This window comes from Lactuca sativa, chromosome 1 (assembly GCF_002870075.4).
Source record: "Lactuca sativa cultivar Salinas chromosome 1, Lsat_Salinas_v11, whole genome shotgun sequence".
In the NCBI taxonomy this organism is placed as follows: domain Eukaryota; kingdom Viridiplantae; phylum Streptophyta; class Magnoliopsida; order Asterales; family Asteraceae; genus Lactuca; species Lactuca sativa.
In genome coordinates this window covers 99,920,895-99,937,399 of record NC_056623.2, presented here as the reverse complement: position 1 = coordinate 99,937,399, position 16,505 = coordinate 99,920,895, and the positions used below count along the sequence as shown (strand labels likewise).

Sequence of the window (16,505 nt, the reverse complement as noted above, 5' to 3'; positions counted from 1 at the left end):
ACTATGAAAATATGGGGTATGAACTCACTTGATAGGTTGTGAATAGGGTAACACTTTGTTGCTAGAAATATAAGGCTTTATCGTTGAAAATCAGGCCTTGCGAAGGTCGGGTTTAGATACCGAAAGACTCTATTTTTTTTGATGACTTATGGCATCTCGGGATGTTATTTGAGTGTTGGATATGATACCAGGGCTTCGGGGGGTTGTAAGGAGGTTTATGGAAGTGAAAGAAGTGAAAAAGTGTGAAAAATGGAGTTAAAATGAAGTGAAAACCGGAGAATCTTGCACCCTTTATATAGGTGCGAGGGTTCGGTCCGAAGGAAGGAGGAGAGGACACGTGCTCGGACAAATGGCAGCTTCGGAAGCGAGGGGCACGCGTCAGTAGGAGAAGCGAGGCACGCAGTAGTCTCGGATGCGCATCGGAGCCGGGTTGGACCGCGCCTTCGGTCGAATCATAAAAGGACACGGGGCGGACACGAGGTAGCCTCGCATGCTAGGTGACGTGGCCGAACCCCAGCCATGCGAATTTTCCCGGTTTTCAATAATTTTCGATTTTTGTGCCCAAAACTTGCGAAATTCATAACTTTGGCATACGAGCTCCGTTTTTGACGTTCTTTATATGCACGTGTAGGTGAAAATATAATCTACGACTTTCGTTTAGACTTCGTCGGCTAATTTTGACTTTATTTTTAATATTATTATTTTTAACAGACCGGGATAGGAAAATCCGTTAAAAATTCATAACTTCTTTATCCGAAGTCCGTGTTTGTCTTTCTTTTTACCTTGTACTACTATTGACGAGACCTTCGATTCTCGTTTAGGTTGTGTCGGCTAAAAATCACTCGATCTTTATTTCGAGTTTTTAGCTATATACTGCTATACTAAATTTTAGAAAAATCATAACTTCCTCATATGAAGTCAGATTTTGACGTTCTTGTTATGTAAGTTCTCGGTTTGACATATTTTACAACTTTCATTTAGATTGTTAAGGCTAAAAAGCCTTTTATTGAAAACTCAATTTTTACGCTGAACAATGTTTTGTTGGTTTTGTCACGGATCTTTGATTGGTCATAACTTATTCATTATAACTCGGATTTTAGTGTTCTTTATATTTTTGGAAACCTTGTTACAATCTCTACCATTTTGTTTATCCCAATCAAGATTATTTAATACTTCATTTTGAGGGTCGATTATGTATATGTACATAGTATACACAAATTTCTCTTTATTATTTTAAAAAGAACTACGAATTGATTTATACTATTACATAGATTTGAAATAACTGTTTGTTACAAAAGGTTAAGAGAAAAAAAGTCAAAATCTCAACTAGGCTGAGTACGCCATGCATACTCCATCTTTACACATGGCATAAAGATGCCTTTCCTAAATTACGGGGGTACACGCCAATACGCCATGCGTACTCCCATGGTATGCCCTGCGTACTCAGCCTGCTCCTAAAGTTCTTATTAAGTGCTTATTCCTTTAAGTCCTTACATCTAAGTCTCAGATCTAACCCCAAATAACCTCTTAAATCATAAAGTTTCGAACTTTATGACTTTGAATGACTAGAAAGTGTCCAAATCTAAAAACACTAACATATCATAAGATTCTAACCCCCAATACTCATGCATGGATGAAAGGAAAGGATCAAGATCACATTTTTATGATTCCATGCACCTCAAAACATCTGAAAAGGCTACTCATAAGGTCCAAAGTATCTCATACTCAATTAGACCAAGATTATGGGACCAAAATGCACAAAACTTAAGAACTAACAAGATCTAGTGAATCACTCATCAAGTTCAGAACTTTATACCTTATGGATGTTGCTTGAGAGGTGAAAATCTCAGATCTACAATTCTTGAAGCTTTCCAAGTGCACTACAATGATCTTTTTCCTTTAAAGATGGACACAAAACACTCTAAAAGCTCAAAAACTCTCAAATAAAAATTAGGGTTTGCAAGGGGACGTTTGGGAGGATGGAGGTTGAAGGTGGAAGGGATTTATGAGGGTTAAGTTGCTTAAATAGAGCTAAAAACCCCAGATTTAGGGTTTACATATCTGCTAAGTATGCCCTGCATACCCATTGAGTATTCCATGCATACTCACAAACACTCGCGTCATTCACTAAAGGCTTACACCGTGCATACGCCCCAAGTACGCAAGGCATAGAGACTATTTTTGTCATAATTTAATACTTTGTGTTAAGAATGGAAATACCTGATTGGCTGGGTGTTATATATATATATATATATATATATATATATATATATATATATATATATATATATATATATATATCCTCTCTAATAAATGACAGTTTTTTTTACCACTTGTCATATTCTCATTCAATTTGCCAAATGTCATTTTGTGGTTATTTTGAATTTTTTTCCACATGTCATTTTATGAGTTTTTCTATTTATTAAATTCTACAAAATATTTTAATGTAATAATTGCAATAAATGAATATTAATTTCATTAATAAAATTGCCTTTTAATTTAAAAATTTTCAATATTAAAGCTCATTAGTTCTTTTTCTATTTAAATTATTTGTTTAAATTTAAAAGATAAAAAACATTTACATTATGATAATTCATTATTTTTCTTATTTTTTTATAAATTCAAAGTTCTCAAATATTTTGACCTTTATATTTAACATTTTTTTAAATTAACCCATGTAATACATGGGTCTCAGAACTAGTGTGTGTGTGTGTGTGTATATATATATATATATATATATATATATATATGTTAAATGCGACTTGAGCATTTGGAGCATTCACATGGATCATTTGAGTTTAATGGAGCACTTAGAATTCAATAAAGCACTTGGGATTCATGGAGCATGTGATAAAGGAATGGATCATCTGAGAAAGGAATGGATCTCCTAACAAAGGATAGGATATGCCAAAGTGACAGGAAATGCCACGAAGTGACTTGATATGCCATCTAGTGACTTGATATGCCACCAAGTGACTTGATATGCCACCAATGTACTTGATATGCCACAAAGTGACAGGAATTGCCACTTTGAAGGTGGATACACCAACCTAGGAGAGGATTCACAATCCCTTGATCATGATGCACCATCTGCATGCCTAATGTGTCATCTTGATGCAAGGATGCGCACTTGATTCCTTGATATGCCAAGGTATCCCTTGATTAGTCGTATGCTATGAAGTCCTCTATTTATAGGTTTCAACATCACCATAGTGTGGTTGGACACCACCACGTCGTGGTCCTCATAGAAATTTCGTATTCTCCAAGTCAGCGTCAAGAATTGCGAAGTTTCCATTCACCACATTGTGGTGGTGATCACCATGTCGTGGTCGTTAGAAATCAGACTTTTCTCAAAACCAAAAAGTAGTCCGAAATTGTGTCTAGTTTTAAGAACATTTTGAATCTCGTCAATTGGAGTTATAAGTCATGAGGTATGACCAAAACACTGACGAGGGAACAAGTTATCCAACAACATCCTTTTTGGTTCTTTTTAGCTCCTTTCTCCTCCGTTTGCATTCCAGCTCCGATTTTAACTATAGTTGAGCATTTCAAAGCATATTTAGTATCTTTTTGTTCTGAATAACATAAAAACATTGTATAAAATAATAAGAAACTGTCATTACTATATGCATAAAATAGACGTTACCAAACTACCCCACATTAGCCTTTTGCTTGCCCCCAAACAAAACTGATTTTATTATTATCATATTAATACTTTAGCTACCAACATCACACAAGAAAATCTATTTTGAGCCTCTTCGTTACTCTAAGACCACAATGCATGTATTTGTGTCTAAATTTTCTTAAGAACCTCCCCAATCCTAAATACTCACAATCTTTATAAACACTTGTCCACTTCTTTTGAACAAGGTTCATTTTATGCATCCCTCCGAATCCATCCCCATAAACCTTTCTTAACCTTAATGTATTTTTGGTTAAACCCCCAAGCATACATATGGAATATAACCTAGAAAACAAAAATACAATAAACAACTTGGCAAATTTTGCCTTATTCTTGAGTCTATGATAATTTGGAGCTTTTCTTCATGATATTTCTTGATCTTCATAGGTTTGTAGACTCTTTCAAACTTTGCAGCTTTTTTTTTCTTTTCAAATTTTTTTTCTTTCTTTTTTCACAACTTTTTTCAATTTTTTTCTTTTCTCACTTTTTTCACTTAAAACTAAAAACCCAACTAACATATGCTTAAGCAAAGGAACTTAACTTCAATCCTTATTGGTTAGAGATATTAGTCTAATGTGCAATGACTACATAAGCTTTTCTGGATACATTTATAGTACACAATGTTAAACATATTGTAGCCCTCAAACTAAGCAAGGTCGTGTTTTTGTTCCGTGATTTCACTAGGATAGGGAAGCCACAAATACACTATAACATATGTTGGCTCAACTAAACATTTGGGCTCACATTGAATCATACCACACAATACTAGAATTGAATCCTAATAATGAAATTTGCTTTTAAATTTACCTTCATTTCTTGAATTAACTAGTATCTTTTCATGATAATGCAATTTTTCAAAAAAATCATACTTGGATACTAGTGCAACCAACCCCCTACACCCACACTTAATTCATGCAATGTCCCCATTGCATGCTATGTAATAAAAAGATCAACAATTAAAAAGGGAGAAAAAAAATAGACTCCCCTGGGATAGAAGTGGCGAGGTTGATTTTTTTTCTCTCTTCAGCTGCTTGTGGCGTGGGAACAACTCATCCACGCCTTGGTTGATCATTCATTTCGTGTGGTGGACATATCGAAACAAAACTGGAAACATTACTTCTGAACTTCTTTCTTGTGAATGCAAATGTGCCGAATTGAAATAAATCAAAGAACCATTCTTTGAAAAATGTGTTGAACCTCAAACACGTCATGGGAAAGCAACTCCACGTCATGGTGTAGAGCTTGAAGTCGTAATGGTCGCGAAATTTAAAATTGCCACGACGTGGGCAAGTGGTGCCACGTCGTGGTTATGGTTGGATGCTTTTGCGATAAAATCAATTACCACGACATGGTGATGATGGCCACGTCGTGGTGTCTTCTCAGAGAACCTTGTAAGATCCAAAGTAATGCATCGACTCTTCATAATGGTAAGGACCATTCCCGGTCATTTCTTTCTGTAAAGTTCCTTCAAAATTCTTTTCTTCATTAAGTGGGAACCCCACACTTATCCAAAAGCATGTTCTTCAATTGTAATCTTCAAAAGTCTCTCGGCTTCTTCTCGTGACAAATCAACATTAGACCCCAATAATTGAAATTTATGAAAGCATTCGTAGGACAAAAAATTCTGAAAAGATCTAAAACATCAAAAGCATCAACATGGAAAACAAAAATTAAACAAACTAAAAAAAATAAAAAATAAAAAAATAAATCACACTAAAATAACTAAAAGGGATATCGCGATCACTCATTTTCGTTAAAATCATGTAACAATTGTTGATTAAATCCCTTGCATACAAGAAGTGGTTTGTGAAAACAAAATCTTCCGGGACTCGTTAGGCTATTTCATTTGCTTTCTTTGCACCATTAACAAATAAGTAGAACAAAAATGACCCAACTAGTCAAAAGTAGCAAGAGTTCGGTCTTTCTCTTAACCACCACGATACATCTCACTATATTATGCCTCGTGGATTGAGTTGGACAAATCACCAAAGTAGTAGACTAAACAAGTCAAAAATTCCCTAATCAATTGCAATCACAAAACTCATGCAAAAAGTAAAACCAAACAATGTGTATAATCACGAATTCCTGCAAATAACAACAAAAACCTTCCCGACAAGTGACATGATATCAACGAAAATTAAAAAAATTAAAAACAAATAACGAATAATTAAATAAACTAAATTAATTGAAAACCGTTCCCCAACAAGGGCGCCAAAAACTTGATGTGTGATCTATATATATATATATATATATATATATATATATATATATATATATATATATATATATATATATATATATATATATATTAATTGCTCAAGTTTTAAATTTATAAAACTGATTTATCGCAATTGGACTAACACACACACTAGGCAGTGAACCTAATCATGTAATAGTATAGTTGCCGTAAGAACAAGTGTCGAACACAAGGGGAACGATGGTGAACAAATTTGGTGTTTTTTATTATAGGTTCACTAAACACACGAAAGCAGTAAAGAAGGGTTTTATGGAATTAAATCTCAAACAAACGACTAAACAACAAATCTCGATAAATTGACCGAAGACAAATCTCTTTAGGTACTTTGGTTTAGACAAATTACATCTTAAAATCATTGATAATTGCACACACATATTTATTTATTGTTGTTCAACGATTCCTAAAATGACTAGCTCTAGTTCTAGATAACCAATCATTTGATTTTAACACAACTATTAATCCATTGGTCAAGTGAACAAAAAATCATGAAAATCAGTATTTAGTTCGTATTAAGCAAGATTTGATCTTTATTAATCCTAATGGTCATAGGAATTAAATCATTCATAAATTTTTCGTCTACTCATGCATACACATTAAAGTTCATCATTTTATTTCCTAACCCTAGGTTTTGGTCAAAACTCTAGTGGACAACTTTGATTCAAATTAACACAGTCACATGGTCATCTAATCTCTATTAATTCAACAATGAGGAGTAAAGTAACAATCTTTACACATATGGATCTTGCAATCAAACTTGACAAAATAAATTAAACACGAATAAACAATCCAAATGGCAATTAATCCACAAATTCAAGGATTTATCCAATCATAAACACAAAGAAAAGGGTTTTAACACCAAAATCAGAAAGTAAATGCATAAAAAATTACATTGGAATGCTAATCATGGTCAGAACAATGAACAAAATGATTCATGACATGAATCCACTCTCCAATCCTTCATATATTCGCTCCTGTCAGCTTAACGACCTTATGCCCACCTTTTAGACCCTCAAAACGACTTCTTGGGGGTTTATAATTGCATAAATCGATCTAGGGTTGAAGATATATCATTAGGGCTAATTTTCGGCTCTATTTATAGGTTTCAGAGTCACCACGACGTGGTTGGACACCACCATGTCGTGGTCCTCATAGAAATCTCGTATTCTCCATGTCAACATCAAGAATCACAAAGTTTCCATTCACCATAACATCTCCGAGAACTGCTCCCAAGTAACAACAGCTCTCTACACAACAATTTAAGCACCAGTCACCAGTCTCCACCAATCCTTCGCCCTCAACCGGAGAAGGTTTAGGACGCACTTGACCTTCTGGTCAGAAGGGCAAGAACATGTGAAGAAATAACCCTCCACATCTGACAACCACCTCATCGCGACAATTAAGATAATCACTAAACATGATACTAAAGTATTTTCCCATACTTTCAGATTTGAGAAACTTTTATCCCTTTGCTTAATTTGATTCTTCTTATTCGTTATGCCATACAAGAATGTGTACTTGATCCCTTAGTCCTTGACTTGACTCACATACAAATGTGAACAAGGTATTAGTCTTAATTTTCCAAAGATGAAAATTCTCATTTATCATACTATACAACTTGTATGATTCCAAGTTTCTATCCACCTGAAACTTGGGTGATGAGAATCTTTCCTTATTTGGTAAATTTAGACACTACCACAAATAAAAGAATCAAATTCATATTTCCATTATTTCTACCAATGGAATCATATAAACAACAATTTTTCACAAATGCCAGTGTAAGGATACTTAGAATAAATGGAATCATAATTTTTCCTTTTATTTTAAAGCTTTGCGGAAACACTTATCCTTACAATGCAAAAGCATATGAAAAACTTGTTGTTATCTATTCCTAAGCAATATATCATAACTCCTAAGCAACAGCTCAAAATTCTGATCACCGAACCATGCGATCGAAATCCATCTTTGCGATCATAATCAACATATACTTCCTTTAAGTTTCTTCACTCTTCTTTGATTCTTCAAACATCAACATGCGACCCAGTCACATCATGTAATACGAATCTCAGAATAGAAATTTAAAAGAGTTAGATAGTGGACTTTACATGAAGTAGAGTCAAACTTCTTGACTTGATCAACCTTATGATCTTTCAGGTAAATAGGCAGCTTCACAATCAATTCCCCTTCCTTTGGCAACAGAAACATATGGACCCTTTGGGAATGATGCACTGGACTATCTCAGACTTGCCTTTCACTTTACCATTTGGTCAACCGAGTTGACTATGGTCAATCCCTTTCCTTGGGAAGAGAAAGCTTTTCCTAGATATCCATTGTTATCATTGTCAATGTCCATTGGGAAGTTGATCTCCTAATCAAATTTGCTTTACTAGTCCTCAAATCATTGATGATTCAACAACACCAAGCAAATAGATAAGATCATTAAGGGTCATGTCATAGTCTGTTTCATATTAGTTCGAAAGGAACTCACTATGTGACTTAGAAAGTGATTGAACATCCAACTTTCTTAAGACTTTGACACCCAACTCTCCCGGCTTGTCAATATGTGACTTCATCTCAAAGATGCAATCACATATAAACCATGCTTGCCAATAGGGATTGAGTGACCTTGAACTTGTGGGTTAGGGAGAATAATTGAAAGAGGTGGAGGAAGTGAAGTTCCAAGAGATTTGGGAAGATCTTAGATGTTTGAACTAGACATCTTTTGGGAGATATTCAAGATGGTTGATCTAAATTCCTTAATATAACACCCAATATGAAATATTAAGGCTGGGACCCAACACAATACTATTATAACTTGAAAGAGAGATGCCGTAATCCAAGCTATAAAATATTTGAAGGTAGGCAAATGACGATTCACCAATTTCCACCATGAAAACGAAATAATTTAATTAGGTTTTACTTGGATTTGAAACTCCTATATCTTTTGAGATTCATTGAACTGTTCAATGGCATGTTTCAATCTCGATTGTGCCCTCTCAAATTTTATGATTGGGATGCTGAGGATCACAAAACAAGGTGTGAATAACCATGCAAATATACTTGGTACCCTTAATATTTACCCATTAATTGATGTGCTGGTTAACCACACGCGCTCCGCCGATACTATGATAAACATTAAGTTACCCTTTGTCTACCTTGTTCAATCCAGCTAGTGTGTCGGTTAACCACACACGCTCCACTAACCGACTTAAGCAAAGTGCAAAGTGTAATTTCATGGGTTAGCACCAAATTCACATTTTCCTAAAATAACTAAGATTGAGAATTTATAAAAGGTTTAGTTACTTTATATTTATCATTAATACTTTTATGAAGGGAGAATTCTTGTCCTTGTCTTATCCATTCGGCTAACGACCCTCCACCAGTCAAGGGAGCGGTGGGTGAGAGTGGACATGCGTTAAACTGTCATTTTATAGGCAGTAACCTTATACGCCCTTATAGATTGGCTTCGTGAATGAGGCCTACTAACAGTAAGACTGACTTGTTATTTTATTTATATATATATATATATATATATATATATATATATATATATATATATATATATATATTATTAACTTATAATACTATAAAGTATAAGGGTTGAATTTTAACTTTTAAAATTCTAAGGGCTTAAACTGGAATTAAAGTATTTATAAGGGAAAACTTTATAAATTCCAAAACTTGAGGGCAAGTTTTGAAACTATTCAAAACTATTCAATTCCATAACTTATGTGTTTAAAGTAGTTTTAATTCATAAAACTCTTCATGTTCCATAACTTGAGGACAAGTTATGGAAGACTTTAAACTATTAAAAGAATATGACTTTTCTTTATTCATAACCTATGGAAATATTTATGAGTTTTATGAATCTTAAATGTGACTTTTCATATAACTTGAGGAGAAGTTACAAAAACACATTTTAGAATCAACTATTAGATTAATTTGGATTGAAAACAACAATTTCACATAACTTTTCTATTAATCTAAGCAACTCATAAGATCAAGATAATTCAATCAAATTTTTTCATGTAATTAGCCTAACCATTAAACTGATACAAAACATGAATCTATTGACAATTATCTTTGAAATTGGATTAGCATGAACATTACCACATCAAAAACAGGTTTATAAATTGAAAAACAGCTTAGGGTAATGTTCCTAGTCCATTTCCAGCCAAAACAGTCGAAGATATGATGTCTGGGGGTCCAACTCGTCGAGTGCATGAACCAACTCGGCGAGTTGGATGAACTTTGCCTTGGACTCGTCGAGTCCCTTCATGGACTCGGCGAGTCTACTAAGCAAACAGCAACAAACTTCGATTTTTCAGCCAATTTTGCAAGTATAACAAGAAAACAAGCCTAGGCTCTGATACCACTGTTGGGTTTTGAGCATTCTAACACTCCTAAGTGTACATGCGACCCTAAATACCTTGGATCTATGTTTTCTCTATTATACATGCAAATATGAATATTCCAAGGTATTTCCCTAACTAGCATACAATCATAAGTACTAGTATAACAAAAACTAGGTAGATTACATACCTTTTTGATGTAGCTTGATTCCATGGAGCTCATGAGCCTAGTGCCCCAAGTGTGACACCTCAAATTTTTCACACAACACCAAATACACTTGGAATAACTTAGAATGAAATGAACCGCTTCATGAAATCGACTAGCCCTCACCATTCATTCATAGTGGCCGGTTTTTGGGAAGAATAAGATGCTTATATAGTGTGTCACAATTAGGGTTACACCATGTAAACCCTAATTGTCATGGCCTTTCATTTCCATGATCCATGGGTTCAAAAACACCATGGATCATCCATGGAACATCCAATGAGTTTTAGCCCAACTTGATAATCCATGGAACATTAGCCCACTATACAAGTATGGATGATTTACACAATCAACTCATATATTTAATTAGTCTCCTTTTGATAACTTAATTAATTCCAAACTAATTCTTGATCAATACTAATTAAATAATCTTATTAATATATTAGAACTTCTAATATATTAATAAACCTTAAGTGTTATTTCTTTCATTTTAGTCTATCCAAATGCATGATGCCATGCAACCCAAATGGACCATGCCAATGGGGTCAAGTACATACCAAATATAGTTATGAACTTAGACACTAATCCAACACTCAATCATAGGGGTCTTGATAGACCCAAACATCTCCGACATAGACCTTCGAACAACAGCAGCCACCTCAGTGGCGATGATCTCCCAAATCTGATCATCAGTCAATCCTGGCCTATCCTAGACACCTGCTCCAGATCCATAACCAAATCCCCTCGTAAATACCATACTGAAAACAAACCAGAATATATCATAAATGCCACAATTCATAACAGAATAACCATCTCAGACAGACGAAACCCTCAGGGTTTATGAATACCTTGCTACGCGTACGGGTCATGTGCTTCCAGTAGTACGGGCCCATACTACCTTCCACACCTACCCATATTTGTCCCAAGGATCATCACAAACTGCCCAAAACAAATACAACTAGGATACACATACATCCCATTCTCACTCTCTTGAGAGTGACTAATCACGCCTCATCTGGACGTCTACTCACACACCTACTCATCCATGAAACTTCCACCAACCCTGAAGCCACTCGTACATACTAATTATACATAATATTGGATCCTATAGACAGTCAAATACTTAATCCTACCCTAGGACCACAACCAAACAAGGAATAGGAAGTAAGGCCAAATCAAATATTATCAGGCTATAGAATCTTAGTTGTGTACAACTATGATGCACATACTAAGCAACTACAGTAATGATGTCAATTTCATACAAGAAATCCTCCTAGGCTATCAGGCATCATACATCAGGAAATTCTATCATGCAATTCTTGAAGATCCCTAGCCTATCACTAGCATGCAGTTCTATCACAATCATAACAATAACAGTGTGGTAACTTGGGGTATACTTTCTTGCTCCGACTGATCGTACACATCGCATCCTTCCTTGGTTACTTTTGAAAACAATTTTTTTTTTAAAATCATTTTGAAAACCTTTTGGAGTTCCTTAGTTTAAGTCTGGATTCACACGAATGTTCATCCAATTCTCTCAAACCAAGTCTCTGATACCAACTTGTAACATCCCAAAAATTAAAGTAAAATTTTCATTTTTCCAAAACAACCCCAAGACAATAATTGTTTACAAAACCATTTTTTCAAAAGGGATAATCAATAATCAGAGTATCCTAAAATCCAAATAACATAAAATTCGAAGGATGTGCACAATCACGCCTTCGTCTTGCCACGGTAATATGAAGTAACTGAAACAGTAAACTGAAAATTGTAATCCAAAGCTTAGTGAGTTCCCCCAAAGTACCACAACACACATAACATATATAACATTGCATGTTGGGTCCAATCAGTCATCGAACTAGAATACCCTTGGGTCCACAACCATCGGGTTGGATTACCCCCGGCCCAATCATTCATCAGACTGGAATGCTAATATGCAACGAGTCCACTTAATCATCAAACTGGAATACCAATATGTAATGGGTCCACTCAGTCATCGAACTGGAATACCCTCGGGCTCACAGGCATCGGGCTGAATTACCCCCAGTCTATTGGCTCATGCATATAACAGTAAAGCCTCAACCCAAACCATAACATGCTGACATATACATAACAGATAACATATAATTAGTTAACAGACAAACAGGAAGATCTACAGATCACTGTCGCATAGCAACATCCTATATACTAGGACACAGATCTAACAGATCACTATAGCATAGCATCTTCCTCTATACCATGATACATAATCAAATGGGTCGGCATTGGTGTGTTCGACCCACAAGAACAGTGAGGAAAACTCACCCCTTAATCCGAACAAATAGTTGAATAGGTCTCTGCTCCGAAGATCAGCTCTACTCGTCACCTATTCATCAAATAGTGACCAATCTCAAATACAACACAAAATGCCCAAAATACCCTTAGATCAAACTTGGTTAAATCCTGGTCAAAGTTAAAAAGTCAAACCTGGTCAACAAAGCTGAGTACGCCCAATGTACTAAGCTTGTACGCTTAGCATACACGAGGCTTGTCCAAAAATGCAAGGTTTGACCTCGTACGCGCAACGTACTTGGGTTACGCCTAACGTGCGCAACTGCTCCTTTTTCCTTCTTATTAAGAGCCTAATCCCTAAGCTCTTTTTTCCTAATTTCCAGATCTAATCCTCAACTAACGTCCTTAACCATAAATTTCCAACTTTATGGTCTTGCATGGCTATTAAGTGCCCAATAGCAAAAACCCTAACTTCTTAACTCATTAAGACATTATACCCCATGCATGGAAGAAAACTAATAATTAAGATTGCATTTTTATGACCTTAGATACTCCAAAAACATCTAGAAGGACAATCCATTTGGGTCTAGAGCATGACATACTCAAGAAAAACATTGATTGGGGACAAAAGCACATAATAACATCATACAAGCTAGATCTAACCAAATAAGCCTCAAGGTATGAACTTTATACTTTATAGAGATGTAGCAGTGTGTAAAACTTCTAGATCCAAGGTTGTTCCTAACTTTCAAGTTGTTCTCTTTTCCTTATTCTTCCTCTATGAACACCAAAACACACACACACCAATGGCTCAAGAATGCTCAAAATCGAATTAGGGTTTGCAAAGGGGTCGAAATGGGGCCGGGGGCTGATGAAAGAAAGAAGTCTTGGGAGTTAAGGATGTTTAAATAGGATCCAAACCCTAAAAAATAGGGTTTGGGATTCTACCACGTACGCCCAGCGTACGTGATCGAGTCCCAAAATTTACAAAAATGCCATTTTGGTCCAGTAAGCAACAATACTCATATCAAGGGCTAAAAGTGGAAATACCTAAATATCAAGATGTTACAACCTCAAACGTCTGAATGGTCGGCTCACCCAAGATAACATAACCAATCGGGCATCACCCATGGGTCTCACCCAAGCTAACATAATCAAATGGGACTCGCCCACGGGTCTTACCCAAACTAGCATAACCAAACGGGTCTCGCCCTCAATCGGGAGCCATATGTGCAATCAAACACCACTAACAGTCTAAAAAGGTGTTTGGATTACCTTATAACTTATTAGCTAATAAGCTTTTTAAAAATAGTGTTTTGATTAGCTTATTTTTATAAAATGTCTAAAAAGGAGAATAATATAGTGTTGAGAAAAGAAAAAATATTTAAGGTTAAGGGTAAATAGGTAAATATAGACAAATAAGCTAATCATTTGGGAAAAAAAGTTGTTTTCACTCAAGAATTATGAAAAATAGCTTATTTTTAGATAAAATGAGTTTATATGCTTAAGCTAATAAGCTAATCCAAACATTAATTTTTTATAAGTTCAAAAAATGAACCGATAAACTAAAACCTTGAAAAATAAGCTAAAACAAACACCCCTTAAAATAAGTTTTTATTAATTCTTTCAAAAAAAAAATATTTCAATAATTTAAAATTTTTGATACTTTTATATGTAAAGACAAATATTCACTAAAACATATATAAGCTAATAAACTTTTTACTAAAAAAAATAATTCAAACATTTTTTTTTCCTACCACAAACCTTTTAGAAAATTCATTTTTTTACCGATATAAATCAATAAATGTTTTTGCCCAAAAGTTATCAAAGTGAGTTTCGTAATAAAATCCCAAACAATGTCTAAACATAACTACATTTATCCGCTCAAAACGATAAACCTCCTTAGAACCCTAACGTCTGCTTATCCTCAAACGACCATAACCTTCAATTCAGTACAACGATCTTCATCAAATTATTTAATCTGGAAGATGCACATGTGCAGTGCATTCAATCGCTGTTCTTCAATTTCATTGAATCAAGAAACTCTCTATTTCTGTCCCAAATTCGTTCCAGGGAACATTAGAACAACGATCGCCACCGTAAGTGCGAAATCTTCCGGCAACAAGGATGGCGATGGCGGCGGTTCAGCAGTCGAGGACGCGAAAGGCTCAGGTACGACCGCTAGAGGTCGGCGGTTGCTCAAGGTTCGAGAAGAGAAGAGGAAACGGGAATACGAACGACTTCACAATTATCCTTCTTGGGCTAAGTAATCTCTCGCCTCCTTTTCTTCTTACATCATTCAATTCCCCATTCTTTCAACTTTGAAGCCAAACCATTTCCATGAATGGTTGCAGGGTATTAGAAGATGCAGCAAAAAACGACATTGAGCTTCGAAATGTTCTTGGTGACACCATTGGAAAGCCAGAACAAATGAGACAGAAGGTAATAATAACAGTATCTGTTTTCATTTCTGCAATCTTACATTTGTTTAAACGACGAACAAAATCAACAAATATGATTGTACAGGTTGAAGATAGGATTCGGAAAAAAGGGAGAGATTTTCACAAAGCTAAAACTGGTTCTGTTGTTGCATTCAAAGTCACATTTAGAGAGTAATTAACTTGTATTTACACTCTTGTATGATGATCGATGAACATAATCGCTCTTAATTTCTTTTGATTTGTGATTAACAGCTTCAGTCCTGTTGGTTCCCATATATGGTTCAAGTTATATGGTCCACCTTCTGATCGAGATGTTGACCTAATTGGCAGTGTAACTAAATTCTTCTCATTTTCTTGATTCCATTTTAAACAAAGAATAAAAAAAATCTATAATTAATTAATCTTGTTTATACGTGACACACAGGTTATTCAGTCATGGTATGTCATGGGTCGATTAGGTGCATATAATTCTTCTAATTTGCAGGTGACAAACATGATATATATAAATAATTTGTAGTGATTTGATGATATATAATATTAAATTTGTGAATTGTGATGTATACGTGGCAGTTGGCAAATACATCCATGGAATACAATCCTTTGTATGATGCAGATAAGGGCTTCAATGTGATGCCATCATCGTTTCATGATGTTGGGGATGTTGAGTTTCAGGATAATTGGGGACGTGTTTGGTATGGAATTTTGATATTATTTTATTAAATTATATTGTAATATATGTTTGTAAAATAAGTAATTAATAAGTTTTGAAAAATGTGGAACAAACAGGGTAGACATAGGTACTTCAGATTACTTTGCTCTTGATGTTCTTCTCAATTGTCTCACTGTATTGAGTTCAGAGTAAGCTTCTGATTCTTTTATTTATTCTCATTAAGGATAAAGTGTTGTCTGGATTAATAATGTTTGAAAATGTGTTTTTTTTTTTTTTTTTTTAATAAATTTGGCAGGTATTTGGGTATACAACAAGTAGTATTTGGTGGAAGGAAAATTGGTGATTGGGAAGAAGGAATGAAAAACCCTTTAGATGGATACAAATACTTCAAGATTTAAACCATTGTTTTCTTTAGGTGTAAATTTATGAGTAGATTAGAGAGTATGAGTAGCTGTTTAAAAAAAAAAAAGCAAAGCTTTGAGTTTTTATTGAATTATTATTAGAGTTTGAATTTATGAGTCGAACTTTATTAAGTTTAATATGGAAACACCTCAAGTTTGAATTTATGACTTCAATTTTTATTCCTATGTATGAGTCTTGAAGTAAACTTGTTTTATACTTTTATCAATG

General features: G+C 34.8%; 1 protein-coding gene across 1 annotated transcript; it reads left to right on the top strand.

The window, feature by feature from the left end:
• The first annotated feature begins 14,632 nt into the window (after positions 1 to 14,632).
• Positions 14,633 to 16,460, top strand: LOC111899393 (uncharacterized). Its single transcript, XM_023895235.3, has 8 exons — positions 14,633 to 15,030; positions 15,119 to 15,206; positions 15,291 to 15,376; positions 15,458 to 15,536; positions 15,630 to 15,689; positions 15,776 to 15,897; positions 15,992 to 16,063; positions 16,171 to 16,460. The coding sequence occupies exons 1-8, from the start codon at positions 14,753 to 14,755 to the stop codon at positions 16,271 to 16,273; spliced, it is 888 nt and encodes a 295-aa protein (XP_023751003.1). The 5' UTR covers positions 14,633 to 14,752; the 3' UTR covers positions 16,274 to 16,460.
• Positions 16,461 to 16,505: the final 45 nt, after the last annotated feature.